Source organism: Barbus barbus (genome assembly GCF_936440315.1).
Source record: "Barbus barbus genome assembly, chromosome: 36".
In the NCBI taxonomy this organism is placed as follows: Eukaryota; Metazoa; Chordata; class Actinopteri; order Cypriniformes; family Cyprinidae; genus Barbus; species Barbus barbus.
Genome location: NC_136714.1, coordinates 15,773,939 through 15,790,046, shown reverse-complemented (window position 1 = coordinate 15,790,046; position 16,108 = coordinate 15,773,939). Strand labels below are relative to the sequence as shown.

General features: G+C 37.1%; 1 protein-coding gene across 4 annotated transcripts; it reads left to right on the top strand.

Moving 5' to 3' along the window:
- The first annotated feature begins 39 nt into the window (after positions 1 to 39).
- LOC306856021 (cullin-5-like) lies at positions 40 to 12,045 on the top strand. Of its 4 annotated transcripts, none has more exons than XM_079394981.1 (20): positions 40 to 300; positions 661 to 801; positions 1,373 to 1,482; positions 1,723 to 1,822; positions 1,918 to 2,094; positions 2,251 to 2,392; positions 2,481 to 2,626; positions 3,496 to 3,576; positions 3,708 to 3,846; positions 4,174 to 4,304; positions 4,422 to 4,529; positions 5,251 to 5,315; positions 8,189 to 8,321; positions 8,455 to 8,586; positions 8,667 to 8,790; positions 8,877 to 9,052; positions 9,362 to 9,523; positions 9,665 to 9,783; positions 10,429 to 10,552; positions 11,147 to 12,045. In XM_079394981.1, exons 2-20 carry the CDS (start codon positions 778 to 780, stop codon positions 11,339 to 11,341), a joined length of 2,388 nt encoding a protein of 795 aa, XP_079251107.1. In that variant the 5' UTR covers positions 40 to 300; positions 661 to 777; the 3' UTR covers positions 11,342 to 12,045. The 4 variants fall into 4 exon arrangements, with proteins under 4 accessions (XP_079251107.1, XP_079251110.1, XP_079251109.1 ...); XM_079394984.1 differs by having other exon boundaries at positions 45 to 489; positions 3,708 to 3,801; XM_079394983.1 differs by having other exon boundaries at positions 47 to 300; positions 3,708 to 3,801.
- Positions 12,046 to 16,108: the final 4,063 nt, after the last annotated feature.

Below are 16,108 nucleotides of genomic sequence, written 5' to 3'. Positions count from 1 at the left end.
AATGTACGTCCTCTTTATTAAAGTGTGACCAATGGTAGAGACGCATGCTGTTTATGACTACACGGAAGTTGTGTGCATTGAACATGTATTTGGTATCCTAAATCGATTAGAAATTTACTTCAGAATAATAGTTTTGAACTGTTAAACTTATTTCTAGCGATGATTAATGAGAACTGAGATTTCGAGACGAGTCTGTATCTGCAGATACAGTTGCAGCTGGTCGGCCTTCGGATTGTTATGGGAAAGATCCTATCGTGCCCTTGGATAGGGGACTGGCTCCAGATTATCACTAATCATACAGTAGTTATGATTAATCTTACTCCTTAATATAATCTGTGTGAGAACTAAACTCTCAAGGATAAGACATTCCGTATGACCCTGCTCGATTAAATGTGAATGTGTCTTATTTCAGTACCTAATGGCGTGATGATAAAAGCAAACGTGTCATCCTACAGAAAACAAAAATAAAAAAAAATGTGTGTGTAAATTGTAAGTCGCTTTGGATAAAAGCGTCTGCCAAATGACTAAATGTAAATGTAAATTAGTATGCGCATAATAACGTTAGAAAGCTATGTAGATGCATTCATTGACTGCTCCTTTAATTTAAAAACTGTATTTTCTTTCTTTCTTTTATTCCTTCTTTCTTTCTATAAAATATAGATATATGCGTGAATAAACAGCAGTATCAGTGCTGCTGATGCAGTCTGTCGCAATGCTCCCTAGCAACCAAACCTCCTCAAACATCGCGAGACTGCACGGGGACTAAGTTGAAGAAACATGGCGACGTCTAATTTATTGAAGGTAGGAGGTCCCTGAATGTGAGAATATTTTGCATCGTCTGCATCTCTTGTAATGTTATGACAGCGATCCCATGACCCAGTCACTGCCCGCTTCTAATTGCATCGCTAAACATGACCCGTTGACTCAAAACGACATTCTTCGAATTGCTGATTGGAGATAGGGGGGTTTTGTACTATTATTATAATGTTTAGGGTTCAGAGCTGTATTTAAGGGTGCCTTTTCTAACAAAACTTCCCGCTATCTATCACAAGGCTGCATGTAAATAACGAGAAAATATAAATACATGCGTATGTTTTTCCTGAACAAAGTTGCAGCATTGCAGATTATATAAATGCTACATTTATTCAGCCTGTGCATATCTATGTCAAGCTCACCTGGTGCCTCTAGTTTCTAATAACACAGCTGTAATAATCTATCTGCATATATTAAAATGAAGTTTACCTTCTGTTACTGTTTTGTTTGTTACTGTACTTGACAGGAAGTAAAATAATAAAATTTCTACTGCCTTTTTTTAAATGTATAAAGTAATAATTTTAAAGAAATGTTTATTGTCCTCGTTCTCCTATCTCAGAATAAAGGCTCCCTGCAGTTTGAAGACAAATGGGATTTGATGCGGCCCATTGTTTTGAAGTTACTCCGTCAGGAGTCAGTGACTAAGCAGCAGTGGTTCGATTTGTTCTCGTAAGTTGTCTTCGATGTGAGATAGTCTGAGCTGACAGGAATATCAAGAAGTCAAAGTACATTAGACTCATGTGTTTTTGTATTTTTTTATTAAACTGACAGCGCTGTTTGGGTCTGATGGTCAATAATATCAGTCAGGACTAACAAGAAGTTTTAAACCATAGTTTACATTGCTTAAAGGTTACACATTGAATACAGTCAGATTTTAGACTTTCTCTTAATACTATGTTTGATTTGCAGAGACGTTCATGCAGTGTGTTTATGGGACGACAAAGGTCCGGCAAAGATTCACCAGGCACTGAAAGAAGACATCCTAGATTTCATCAAGCAAGCACAGGCAGTACGTACTGTATATCACTTTTGTACATATAATAATATAAAGTAAATTCATTTTTTCAGCCTTATTCTTGTAATGATCTTTCTGATCTACTTCAGCGAGTACTCAGTCATCAGGATGACACTGCTTTGCTTAAAGCTTACATTGTGGAGTGGAGGAAGTTCTTCACACAGTGTGATATTCTACCTAAGCCCTTCTGCAAGTTGGAAATCACCCTGCTGGGCAACCAGGGGAGCAATAAGAAGTCCAATGTTGAGGACAGTATTGTTAGAAAGGTGGATTCTCTTTTTGCATTTTGACCGTATAATTCACATCAATCTATATTATATTGCCTTATCATTTAAATGCAATTATTATTGTATCAACTGATGCATAACATCATCAATATACAAATATATTCTAATCATTTGTTGTTTTATTTTTTGCTTAAGCTTATGCTGGACACATGGAACGAGTCTATATTCTGTAATATAAAGAACCGGCTCCAGGACTGTGCTATGAAACTCGTCCATGCTGAGAGATTAGGGGAAGCATTCGACTCGCAGCTTGTCATCGGAGTGCGGGAGTCATATGGTAAAGCTCTCATAAAACTAAGCCACTCAGGTTCTGTCCAGATGGACCTCTCCTGATGGACTCTCCTGTCTTCTGCTCTGTCTTACAGTGAACTTGTGTTCTAACGCTGATGACAAGCTCCAGATCTATAGAGAGAATTTTGAGAAGGCTTTTCTGGATTCCACTGAGAGGTTCTACAAGACACAAGCACCTTCCTATCTGCAACAGAACGGTGTTCAGAACTATATGAAATATGTGAGTGTGTTTTCAAACTGCTGTATTGCCTAAACTAGAAAAATGTGGGTGACACTAGTGCAAGTCAAAACTACTGTAATATTACTGCTGTGAAGTAAAAAATTTAAAATTAACTTGTTATATATATTTTTTAGTTAATAGTGCAGTTGTATTACTATGAAAGTGCAATTCTGTCTTAAACAATATTATTATTGTTATTATTATTATTATATAATTACATTCAGCTAATCCCTTTCAGTTATAAAATTAGTAGTCCTGTCAAAAGATTAATCACGATTAATCGAATTCTAAAATAAAAGTTTTTGTTTTATGTGTGTACTGTGTATATTTATTATGCATATAAAAATACACACACATACAGTATATGTTTTGAAAATATTTACATGTATATATGTATATTCATATAACTTATAAATATTTTTAATATGAATATCATGTTTTTCTTAAATATATGCATGCATGTGTGTGTATTTATATATACATAATAAATATACTCCGCACACACACATATTATGTAAACAAAAACTTTTATTTTGGATGCGATTAATCGCAATTAATCGTTTGACAGCACTAAAAATTAGTAAAGTATTTTCTTAACTTAGATACTGTTCAAGTTTTATGCGCATAATGTTGTAGCAATTTTTTCCTGTAGTATCAAAAATGGTATGGAATAGCTATATTTTTCAAGGTATTATATTGACGTTAAAAAATTAGTATACTGACAAGTATCGTGAGAAAATTTCAGAATTCTACTTTGTCTCAGTTTATTTAACAAGCTTTTATGTGTTTGAATGGTAAATCACAGCACATATCTGAAGTGTCACAACTTTTGAGAGTTGTTCATCCCAGTTGGCACTTTTAATTGACAGGCAGATGGCAAGTTAAGAGAAGAGGAGAAGCGTGCACTTCGATATCTGGAAACCAGACATGAATGTAACTCCGTCCAGGCAGTGAGTGTTCCCTGCTCCAAAACAAGACCCGTGGTGCCGCATTATTAAATAATGGTCAGCGTGTAGTTTGCATTTGTCTTTCTCACATACTAACATCGGGTGCTCGGTTTGTGCCTTTTGTGTTCTTCCAGCTAATGGAGTGTTGTGTGAATGCACTGGTGACGTCATTCAAAGAAACAATCCTGGTTGAGTGTCCGGGAATGATCAAGCGGAATGAGACAGAGAGTGAGTACGGCAGGAGCTCTGGCACCAAAGGCTCAGCGAGTTCAGGTTGGCAATGGGACACGGTTCCCATCTATATCTTGCCAAAATCTCCCCACCCATCCCACCATCTGTGTGTTTGTGTGCCAATCATTGAGTCCACCAACCCATTTCAACTGTAAACAAACGCAACAGCATACAACTATTGTATGTAAAGGGACGGAAATGCCAAAGCGTCAGCAATACCTAGTTTGACGTATTTTTTTTTTTTTGCTTTAGAGCTTCTTATATTGGAACTTCGTGTTTTTAGGCTCATGATAACAGCATTTTTTAATGTTTTGATATGTTTTATTGTTACTAAAATGTGTTTGTTCTGCCATTGGTGTGTTTCCGCAGAGCTGCGCCTCATGTTCTCGCTGATGGACAAAGTGCCCAGTGGTATTGAGCCTATGCTGAAGGACCTGGAGGATCATATCATGAGCGCAGGTCTGGCTGATATGGTGGCCTCAGCGGAAACCATTACCACAGTGAGTTGAGACTGTAGCTGCGCTTCGTTATCTGACAGATGCATCATGGATATATGCATCCAGTTTTTGATCTAGATAATATATAATATGTTGCTGACATTTGTTTTATTTTTGCAGGACTCTGAAAAATATGTTGAGCAGCTCCTAACATTGTTTAACCGCTTTAGTAAATTAGTGAAGGAAGCATTCCAAGATGATCCACGTTTCCTAACAGCCAGGGATAAAGTAAGTCTCAAAAGGATTTATCCAAACTCTTCACTGTAAAAGACTTAGAAAGAAGATATATATATTTATAAATATTATTTAAAATAATTTTTAGATGTATTGGATAAAATATTATTGCACTCTATTTATATAAACTTTAGGCATATAATATACATTACTGTTCAAAAGCTGGGGACAGTAAGATTTTTTTTAAGATTTTTTTAAAGTTGTTTTTTTAATTCAACATGGATGCATTCAATTGATTAAAATTAACAGTTTTAATCACACTGCATTTATAATGTTACAAAAGATTTCTGTTTTAAATAAATGCTGTTCTTTTGAACTTTCTATTAATCAGAGAATCCTTAAAATATATGAACTGTTTTCAACACTGACAATAACAAATGATTCTTGAGCACCAAATCAGCATATCAGAATCATTTCAGAAGGATCATGTGACACTGAAAACTGGAGTAATGGCTGCTGAAAATCCAGTTTTGCCACCACAGGAATGAATTACATTATAAAACATATTCAAATAAATAAAAGTGACTTATTTTAATAATATTTCACAGTATTACAGTATAGGCAATATACTGTAAATGTACTCTTGGTAAACACCTTAAAAAATTTAAAATCTTACTAACCCCAAAGTTTTTAACAATAATGTACCGTTAAAGTGGAGAAATGGCTTCCATTTTTCCATTCTTATTCTATTATTTTTATATTTGTGTTTACGCAGGCATACAAAGCAGTAGTGAATGACGCCACAATATTTAAACTAGAGCTCCCTCTAAAACAGAAAGGGTAAGATGTCTTAAAATATACATACAGTGCCCTCCAAAAGTATTGGAACAGAAAGGCCAATTCCTTTATTTTTGCTGTAGACTGTAAACATTTGGGTTTGACATCAACAGATGAATATGAGATGAGAGATTAACATTTCAGCTTTTATTTACAGGTATTTTCATCTGGATCTGATACTTAGAAGATAGCACCTTTTGTTTGAACCCACCCATTTTTCATGTTGCCAAAGGTATTGGAACATGTGACTGACAGGTGTGTTTTGTTGCCCTGGGGCCTGTTCCATAAAAGACGCTAAGAAAAGCGGGGATTAAAGTCCAAAACCTGACTTGAAATAACCTAACAAATCAATCGGGACTAAAGCAGTTCCATAAACGACAATTCAAGTTCACGCAATCTGACTAATGCTATCCAGGTTCAGTGAGTCAGGATAATGTGACGTACACGCTTATTCTGAAGCAGCCCTTAATGTCGATCATGGATCAAATCGATCCACCATAGCAAACAGCGAATATTTGTGCTGTTTAACGCATTTGAAACATTGTGTTTTCCTCAGTGCATAACTGATACGTCACAGGTATATTTTTTACATCTGTAAATGTCAGAAAGCCATGCAAATATATCCATTTAGCTGTCAGGAGTGGGCGAGGCTTATGCGAGAGAACGAGCGCTGCGGCGCGCATGCGCGCTACACAGACAGAGCAGAATAGAATACTAGCGCAAGAATTCTGAATAAAATATACATTCTGCTAAAATATTTGTTGTTGGACATTAAATGTGACACATAGAATTTTAATTTCCTACATATAAGTGTATTTTTATGATAGCAGCAACTGTTAATCACTAGCTCAAATGAGTTAAATGTGAGTTCCTCTTATCAGTTAAAATGTACTCTGATTTCTATTATAAATTTACATTTTTAATTCAGTGATTTTAACTTTTGTGTTTTTATGCTTTAATGCTTTAAAGAGCCATTTTAGATTGTAATGTTTTAATGTTCTAATAACCATATAAGGTACAGCTGTCATAAATTCAGAGAGAAAGGCTGCATGGCTAGAAACTTCTGATCAACTGCATGCACAAGTAGCCACAATGTTAAAATGTCATTCGCCTACATTTTGGGCACAATACATTAAATACAGTTGGTTGTAGCCTATTGTTTTATTTATTTGATTATTTAAGGTGTATTTTCTGTATACTTTTATTTTTGGACCGATAATAAATTAAACTGACTGTATGTGAGAGAGTCAGTGGTAATATCGATGCGTTCCTATTGGTCAGAGTTAGAGGAGCTCAGCTTAGCCTGACAGTTAGCCTGCTCCTGACCAGGTTAGTTTGCCAGCATAAGTTGCCACAGTGACTGAGCTTGAGCTATGGTAATTTTGCTTTCAGAAACCAAATCAAGTGAAAATAAGTCAGAATTACTGAAATAAGCCTGGCTTATTTGGTAAACTTTTTTTATGAAACAGGCCCCTGGTGTGTCCTATTAATTGATTATTCAAACAATAAATAGCACTGAATGTCTGCACTCAGTTTCAGATCCGTGCAGACTGCATTTATAGTTAGACGTGTAACCAACATGAAAACCAGAGAGGTGTCTATGGGTGAAAAATGAGCAATTGTGAAGCTGAGAGAAGATGAAAAAATCAATCAAACCATTGCACAAACACTGGCAATAGCAAGTACAACAATTTGGAATCTCCTGAGGAAGAAAGAAACCACTGGTGTACTAAGTAACACACCTCAAACGGGTAAAGAAAGACCCTAAAACAACTGTTAGTGACATTAGCAACAACCTCCAGAGGGCAGGAGTGAAGGTATCACAATCTACTGTTCGCAAAAGACTTCATGAACAAAAGTACAGAGGCTACACCAGAAGATGCAAACCACTCATTAGCAAGAAGAATGGGAGACGAGCCTCAAAAATTTTTATGGACTGATTTTATGGACCAAAGTGATGGAAAGGCTAAAGTTTGGAGAAAGAAAGGATCTGCTCATGATCCCAAACATACAAGCTCATCTGAAACACAGTGTACACAGGTGTACATTATAGTACACATTACACAAGTAATGTAATGGCTTGGGCTTTCATCGCTTCTTCTGGGACAGGCTCATTAATCTTCATTAATGATGTAACACATGATGGCAGCAGCAAAATTAACTCAGAAGTCTAGAGAAATATTTTGTCTGACAATTTACAGAAAGATGCAACCAAACTGATTGGGAGATCCTTCATCATGCAGCAAGATAATGACCCAAAACATAGTGCCAAAACAACAAAGGAGTTTATCAGGGGCAAGAAGTGGAAGGTTTTAGACTGGCCAAGTCAATCTCCACACTTAAACCCTGTAGAGTATGCATTTTACCTGCTGAAGAAGAGACTGAAGGGAGTAACCCCCCAAAAATGAAAGAGGCTGCAGTGAAAGCCTAGAAAAGCATCACAAAAGAAGAATGCAAAAGTTTGGTGATGTCAATGGGTCACAGGCTTGATGCAGTTATTGAAAGCAAAGGATTTGCAACTAAATATTAAGTCTTTTTCACTTTAATTTATATTAATTCTATCTGTTCCAATACTTTTGGTAACATGGAAAATGGATGGGTTCAAACAAAAGCTGCTATCTTCTAAGTTGTGTATCAGATCCAGATGAAAATACCTGTAAATAAAAGCTGAAATGTTAATCTCTCATCTCATATTCATTTTTGATGTCAAACCCAAATGCTTTCAGTCTACAGCAAAAATAAAGGAATTGGCCTTACTGTTCCAATACTTTTGGAGGGCACTGTATATATCTTCTGAAAACTAGTTTTTCTATCTGTCATTCTAAGAATATATTTTAAATACTGTTTGGGTTGCATTATTTTTCCTTTGTTTGCAGTGTGGGTCTGAAAATACAACCAGAGTCAAAATGTCCAGAGCTGCTGGCCAACTACTGTGATATGCTCCTTAGAAAGACCCCACTGAGCAAAAAACTCACCTCAGAGGAAATAGAGGCCAAGCTGAAGGAAGTGGTGAGTGAGTGGGTGGAGTGACCAATAATGGTTTATTGTGGCAGTATTTTTTCTTATGTTACTCACACCTCTGTTTGCAATTGTCAAATCAGATGCATTGTGTTAATTATTTCTTTTTATGTACTGATTACAGCTCTTGGTTCTAAAGTATGTTCAGAACAAAGATGTCTTCATGAGGTACCACAAAGCGCACTTAACCCGCAGGCTAATTCTTGACATTTCTGCAGACAGTGAGATTGAAGAGAACATGGTGGAGTGGCTCAGGGTGAGAGGGCTTGAAAGTATGCTTGATGATGGATGAAAGACTTTGTAGTGAATCTCTTTGTGACATTTGTGTGTGTACAGGAGGTTGGTATGCCAGCAGATTACGTGAACAAGCTCGCCAGAATGTTCCAGGACATCAAAGTATCAGAAGACTTAAATCAATCCTTCAAAGAAATGCACAAACACAACAAACTTGCATTACCAGGTCAGATATGCCACTTCTGAGCTTATGCTTCTGAACTATTCTATTGTAAGTTTGAACTAATTATTATTTATGTTTCGACACTACAGCTGATTCAGTCAATATAAAGATCTTGAATGCAGGAGCATGGTCTCGGACTTCAGAGAAAGTGTTTGTATCCCTTCCCACCGAACTAGAAGATCTCATTCCTGAAGTTGAGGAGTTTTACAAGAAAAATCACAGTGGCAGAAAATTACACTGGCACCATTTGATGTCCAATGGCATTGTGAGTAGCAGCTTCAGCCCTTTGTATAACAGCATGCTCTACTTCCTGGCAAAATAAGGGAGACCCAAACCCAGCCTCTTCCCATTGAGACTAATTTGTGTGTTTTGTACCATCACCAGTAAAAAGCACTGAACTTTTGATGTTCGGAAGCTCTACTACTGTGAATTGCGTTGCTGCAAACTTTTATTTATTCTCTTAAATCTCAGTATTATGGCTACACTGTAGATTCTGCCTCGACTTTGACATTTTATAGCGGTCTGTTGTATCAAGGGAACAGATTAAGATTGGTTTCATATCTTTTGTCCCTAGATCACATTCAAGAATGAAGTTGGGCAGTATGATTTAGAAGTCACGACATTCCAGTTAGCTGTGCTGTTTGCCTGGAACCAAAGGCCCAGAGAGAGGATCAGCTTTGAGAATCTGAAACTGGCCACGGAGCTTCCAGACGCTGAACTGCGCCGGACTCTCTGGGTAAAAGAGTCTTTATTTTGTTTACATTTCCACAATTGTGTTTAAATGGGAAGGACATGGTCGTGTGTAATGCGAATGAAAGGATCTGATGTGACATTGACTTTACTAAATCCTTCCTAACTCGTTGTTTTAAATGTGTAGTCTCTTGTAGCTTTCCCCAAACTAAAGCGTCAAGTGGTGTCGTATGAACCTGTGGTGGGCTCTCCTAAAGACTTTGCAGAAGGCACTGTATTTTACATCAATCAAGAGTTTTCTTTAATGTAAGCACAATCATCACACACTGGCTGCATCTGATGAAGAATGATGAATAATTTAAAGAATACTTTTGTTAATAAGTCATGCATATAAATCATAAGTCATGCACATATTTTAATCATTTTCCATGCATTACCGTTCAAAAGTTTGGGGTTGGAAAGATTTTTACAATTACTCACCAAGGATATTTTAGTTTGTTAAAAAAAATATAGTAAATGTGAAATATTTTTACAATATTACTTTTTTCTACTTCAGCATCTTATAAAATGTAGTTTATTAATTTTTATCATGTTATTATTTAATTATCAGGTGGTAGCAAAGCTAAATTTTCAACAGCCGTTAGTGACATGATAATGATCAGAAATCATTCCATTATGCTGATTTAGTGCTTAAGACACATTTCTATTTATGACATTCTTAATGTTTTTTGGAATTTTTTTTGTATTGCTGTCACTTTGATCAATTGAATACATCTTTGTTGAAAATAATTATTAGTTTCTTTAAAAAAAATCTTACCAAATCCAACATTTTTAGTAATCTGTATGCACACAATTATCTATAAGTAATTATCTATAAGTTACTTATAGTTAGTAGAATGTCTAAGGTGGACTATCGAAATAAAGTGTAACCAAATGTTCTCTTCTGCACAGAAAAAACTCAAAGGTCCAAAAAAGAGGGAAGATAAATTTGATTGGTCGATTACAACTCACCACAGAGAGAATGCGTGAAGAAGAAAATGAGGGCATAGTGCAACTTAGGATATTACGCACACAGGTAATGAAATCACATTCACATGATCTTAATGATTGAAATATGTGTTTATTTATTTATTTTTAATTCAAGTTTTTGTTTTCATCCTGTACATGACAATATCATACAAAACACAAAATACAAATATTTACAAATGTTACATATAAGGCCAGAATATATACTGTGTGTGTGTGTTCAGTCACACCTATTCATTCTTTATTGTCCATGTTTTTGGTCAATGGTCAGGTAATCAAACTATAAATTAATTCTAAATGAAGTTTGAATTAGTAGTGATTTCATGAGGTGCATCCTGGGATGCATTTCAAACAGTGTTGAAGGAGTTTCCATGTAAGCTGGGCACTTGTTGGCTGCTTTTCCTTCACCATCTGGTCCAACTCATCCATTATTTTTTTTTTTTCTATGAAAGTGTTAGTTTTGTAAAGACATTCATATGCAGGCATTTTAAATGCAGTAACATTTGTCTACCAAACTAAATTCAAACAGTTAAGCATAAACCCTTATATCAAAACTATGAGAAACATTTCAGACAAAACATTTCTATGATATGCTGACATAAACATCAATTGTCACCAAGCTCATCTTCCTCACTCTGTACAGGAAGCTATCATTCAGATTATGAAGATGAGGAAGAGGATCAGCAATGCCCAGCTTCAGACAGAGCTGGTGGAGATCCTAAAGAACATGTTTCTGCCCCAGAAAAAGATGATCAAAGAGCAGATCGAGTGGCTGATAGAACACAAATACATCAAACGGGACGAGACGGACATTAACACATTTATCTACATGGCGTAGCCGACCACGCCCAGTGCACTCTGGGACATTTTTTTTAGACACTAGCCGAGGATTCCATATCTGTTTTCAGCCCCATTGCCCAGCCTGGCCTGCTGGCTGATTGACTAGATTTATCTCAATATACATACAATCCCTGCCTTACTTCACAAATCTATGAAATTAATAAAAATGAACTTTGGAAGAAATAGAGGAGTAAAGTGAGCAGAATGTGTGTGGCTAATTTAAATGCATCTTGTACAGTCTTCTAATTTTGTTTCACCTTCTCAACACACCAGGTGAAAATATTGCTTTACGTCCTGAAATAGCCATCCAGCTGTGTTCATTTTGAGTTCATCACTGGCTTATCAAATTAACCTAGCTCTAAACATCCAATAGTAAACAACACATGCGTTAAAAGTTGCTTTAAGAAAATGTAAAGTTCAGGCCAGTGGTGTAGTTAGACATCAAATTATCCTCGTGATTCACAGCATTGTATGTTATTGCACAGAATTGCAGGCCTCAGGCGGTTTTTCCTCAGTTGTTTTCCCCATCAGCTCTCTGTCTCTGCTTAGTGTGTCCCTGTTTGACTCCCTAGTGGCAAGTTAGCGTTGTACATCGCCGCTGTCCATGGTGCTGATGATAGCCACTTGCTTCTGACTTATACTGAAGATGAGTAATATGTTGTTACACCCTAATGCTCTTGAATAATGGCACGCATACTGACAAAAACGACTGAATGCATAATTTATTTATTGTTGCAATCACTGTGTTACTGTTAGCGTGTGTGTGTGGGTATACATTGGTGTCTACCCCGCCGCACATGCTCAGACTAGGAGTCCCCCCTCCGCTCGTAGGCCCCTCCCAGACACGCGTGAGAGTGATCCGGAGCTCGGAGAAGAGCTTCAGTTGCACGGGACCGCAAGAACGTCGCTGGATCCCGGGAGGACCGGAGAGAGAGACGCCACCGTGGGACTGGAGTTGTGCTCAGGTATTAGATTATTTCACAGGCACCGAGGCCGTGCTGGTCCGTTACACGAGCGAAGTGTAACATCAGACCGAATTTGACATGCGAGACTGTAATTATCCGAACAAACGAGACGAGCGCGCTGATTTATGCTGATCGTCTTGCCTTTTAAGCGCGAGAGGTAAATCTTGCCACCTGACGGGACGCGTGCAGAGGCGCTAAAATAATATTCCGATTTTATTAGATGGAGATTCGTTGCATAAATTGTCATATATTTAAAGCTAGTGTGGGAACTGGAAGCCTACTGCATCTCTTCGGTGCATTCGGGCAAAGTAGAGCCCAATTGTTCTTGAACACGAAAGGAAATCACTTTCCGTCGTATGACGTTAATTAGTTGTCCCCACGCCTTGCGTTTCTTATTAAGATAAGTTTGACGACAACCGGGCTTACAGGAGTGGTCTGTCCCTCAGTCCTTAACGGGAACCTTACTAACATGCTTTAAGCTAGAACAGTTAATGCAACAATCATCTGATGACATGTTTGTGTTTGCTTGGTGAAACCTTGATGGTGTAATGCCGTCAGTTTTGGGTAGTAATGAAATCTGATTGACCTATTCAGATTAAGCATTTGTAATTAGACTACATTACATTTTAAAATGTATGTTTATGAGTTAGCTACATGTATGATGGTTTTGATTACTAATCTATTAGTTTGTTAAATAATTAATTAATATATCTAAGGGAGACCCAGTGTATCACTGTGTAAAGTAATTTATGTTTTCCAAGAAATATACCCCCAAATTAAACATAAATTAGTTAATTCCCCATTATAAAATCCAACCGGTAGTTGTGTTTCAGAACATTTAGCTAGTCTAAGATTATTATTAGCAGGTCAGGTTGACCAGACATCATGTTCTAAAAACAGCTTGATCACCTTAAACTGATCAATTGGTAGTTGGTTTGTTGCTAATCCAAGTTGCTTTACCAGAATGAAAATCAAGCTGGAAACCAGCTACCATTTTAAGATTGATTTTACAGGTGAGCTTGTAAACTTGAAAAAAAACCTTAAAATTGTACCACACTGTCGAGTTCATTAAGTCTGTTGTAGCTGGTCTAAGACGTTCATTAGCTTGTTGACCAGCAACTTGACCAGCTTAAACTGGTGTGACCAGTTGGTAGCTGGTGTGTTTACCAGCTAATGACCATTAGTTAGATGGCTTACAAGCTAATGACGATCTTAAACTGAATAGAAACCAGCTACCATCTAAAGCTTGATTCTCCATCGGGGCTAAAGGACTTTACTAATCTAACCAGTTCTATTCTTAGCTTATTAGCTGGATGACCACCAGCCACCATGTTTCATAAACCATTTTGACCACCATAAATGTTATGACTAACTAGTAGCTGATTTGTTTGTGGTCCAAGTTTGTTTACCATCTAATGGGGACCATCTAGCTAGAATCCAACCACCATCTTCTAGCACGGCTAGTAAACGTTATCAGTTTACTAATCAAACTAGTTCACATCTTGTTTATTGAAATGAGTGTTAAATAGTACAAATTAGTAATTGAGTTTTTATCAAAACTTGCAATAAGTGATATAAGAATAGATTGATTATGATATAGTTTAATGAAGATGTTGCTCTTTGCTTTTTATGTATATTTCTGTCTAAATAGTTCGAAATTATTCTTTATAACACTAAATAAAAGAAAGTGTTGAGATTACATTAAGTGAAGTGACATATACTGCCAAGTATGGTGACCCATACTCGGAATTCGTGCTCTGCATTTAACCCATCCAACGTGCACACACACAGCAGTGAACACACACACACCGTGAACACACACCCGGAGCAGTGGGCAGCCATTTACGCTGTGGCGCCCGGGGAGCAGTTAGGGGTTCGGTGCCTTGCTCAAGGGCACCTCAGTCGTGGTATTGAGGGTGGAGAGAGCGCTGGACATTCACTCCCCCCACAATCCCTGCCGGCCCGAGACTCGAACCCGCAACCTTTGGATTACGAGTCCAACTCTCTAACCATTAGGCCACGACTGAAGTGTAATATAAAATTTAGCTAATATAAAAAAAAAGACTTTAGCTGAAGTGTAATATAAAATATTATGTTATTAATAACCATTGGAGTCATGCGATTTGTAGACTGAATTTCAGCAGTAACCCATCCAACACTGACTGCAGTACATTTAAAATGTAGCATGTTTTGAGTGTTCAGTGTAAGTCATGGAGTGTGAGGGGTAATTCTAGGCATACCGTATGGTTGGTGCGATGACTTACTATGTGTATTCATGAGGTGGCTGCAGTGACACAGCTGGGATACCCTGAAATGGTGATTGTCAGAAAGGGGAAGGGGTTTTCATCAAGCTCTGTGGTGCACGGTTTCTCTGCCTGCTTTCTCTCTAGCTTTTTCTCTTACTCTGTCTACTCTACCCCTCCTTCTACTACAACAGTAGGAGTTTCTGTTGGTGGTGCACCACGTTGGCCCTGGCTTCTCGTGGGATTCATACAGTGCATTTTCTTCAGGAAATCAATTTTCTGGGTCTCACTCTGTTTTTTCACATTAAGCGTAATGCTTAATAGAGCTGAGACCATAAACCACATCATTCCACTACCGCGCTTGTAAACTTTCATTAGCTAGCGGTGCATAAGTTGGGCGTGACATTACATCTGTCATTAGGCTTAAGGCATTGCACATTCATAAAGCCTTATGAACAGATGCATATAATGTTGTAGCTGCTTTGATCCCTCTGTTCTACTCTTTGGTTCCCTGACGTGTGAATTCCACTTGCAAGCCTCAGCATTTCCTACCTGCTTCCTCCCGTCAGGAGGTAGAAGAGAGACCGTTTGCCCGTGTGGTGGTCTCACTGATGTCACGAATCAGTCACGAGTTGAGGCCAGGCACCATCTGCCATGCTGGCTGTCCAACTGCAGTGTTTTCATTTCCCCAGGTGCTCCAGTCAAGTGTACTGTTATCAAGTTAACCGCGTTTCCAGCACCAAACCAGTCCCTAGTCGTGTAAAAAACATATTATCTCTGTTTTAAAAAGTGAGATGCAAAAAAGCAAGGAAAATTACAGGTTCCATACAAGGTAAGCTAAATCAAATGCATCTATGGAGTAATGTTGATTACCACAAAAATGTATTTCTGCTTTTCTTGGGGGCAAACAAACAAATAGACAAACAAAAACCTGGTTTAAAATGAGGTGTACTTACAATGAAAGTGAATGAGGCCAATTTGTGAACTTTAAAATTCTCACTATAGCCTTGATTTGTAATTAAAACACTTGTAAAAATGATGATTTACAGCTCAAGTAATGATGATGACAGCTCAAGTAATATGTTTTAAGAGAATTATTAATACAAGACCTGTTATGTAATTATACATTTCACATTTCTGCTTTTAAATGCTCCAACATTTGTCCCAATTCACTTTTATAGGTAAGTGGCTGACAATAACATAGATTTTTTTTTTTTATTACATTTTTGTGGTAATCAGTGTTTTTTAGTATTATTTATATACTATTGTAGTATGTAACCTATTTTTTTAGTTAGTTGCCAAGGCAACTTTTGACATTTATGTTAGTTTTATTGTAAGTTTAATTGTTTTCATCCTATATATATATTTTTTGTTTTATTATATTTTAGCTTTTATTTTAATAAAGAGAACAATTTTTTATAGTTTTAGTCTTGGTTAACAGCAACAACACTGTTGGTAATCAACCTTGTCACAAATGCTGTCAAGTTTACATTACTTATATTCAACCTAGAATATTATAACATGCATGCATAATATGATGTTGTTATTAGAATCGCC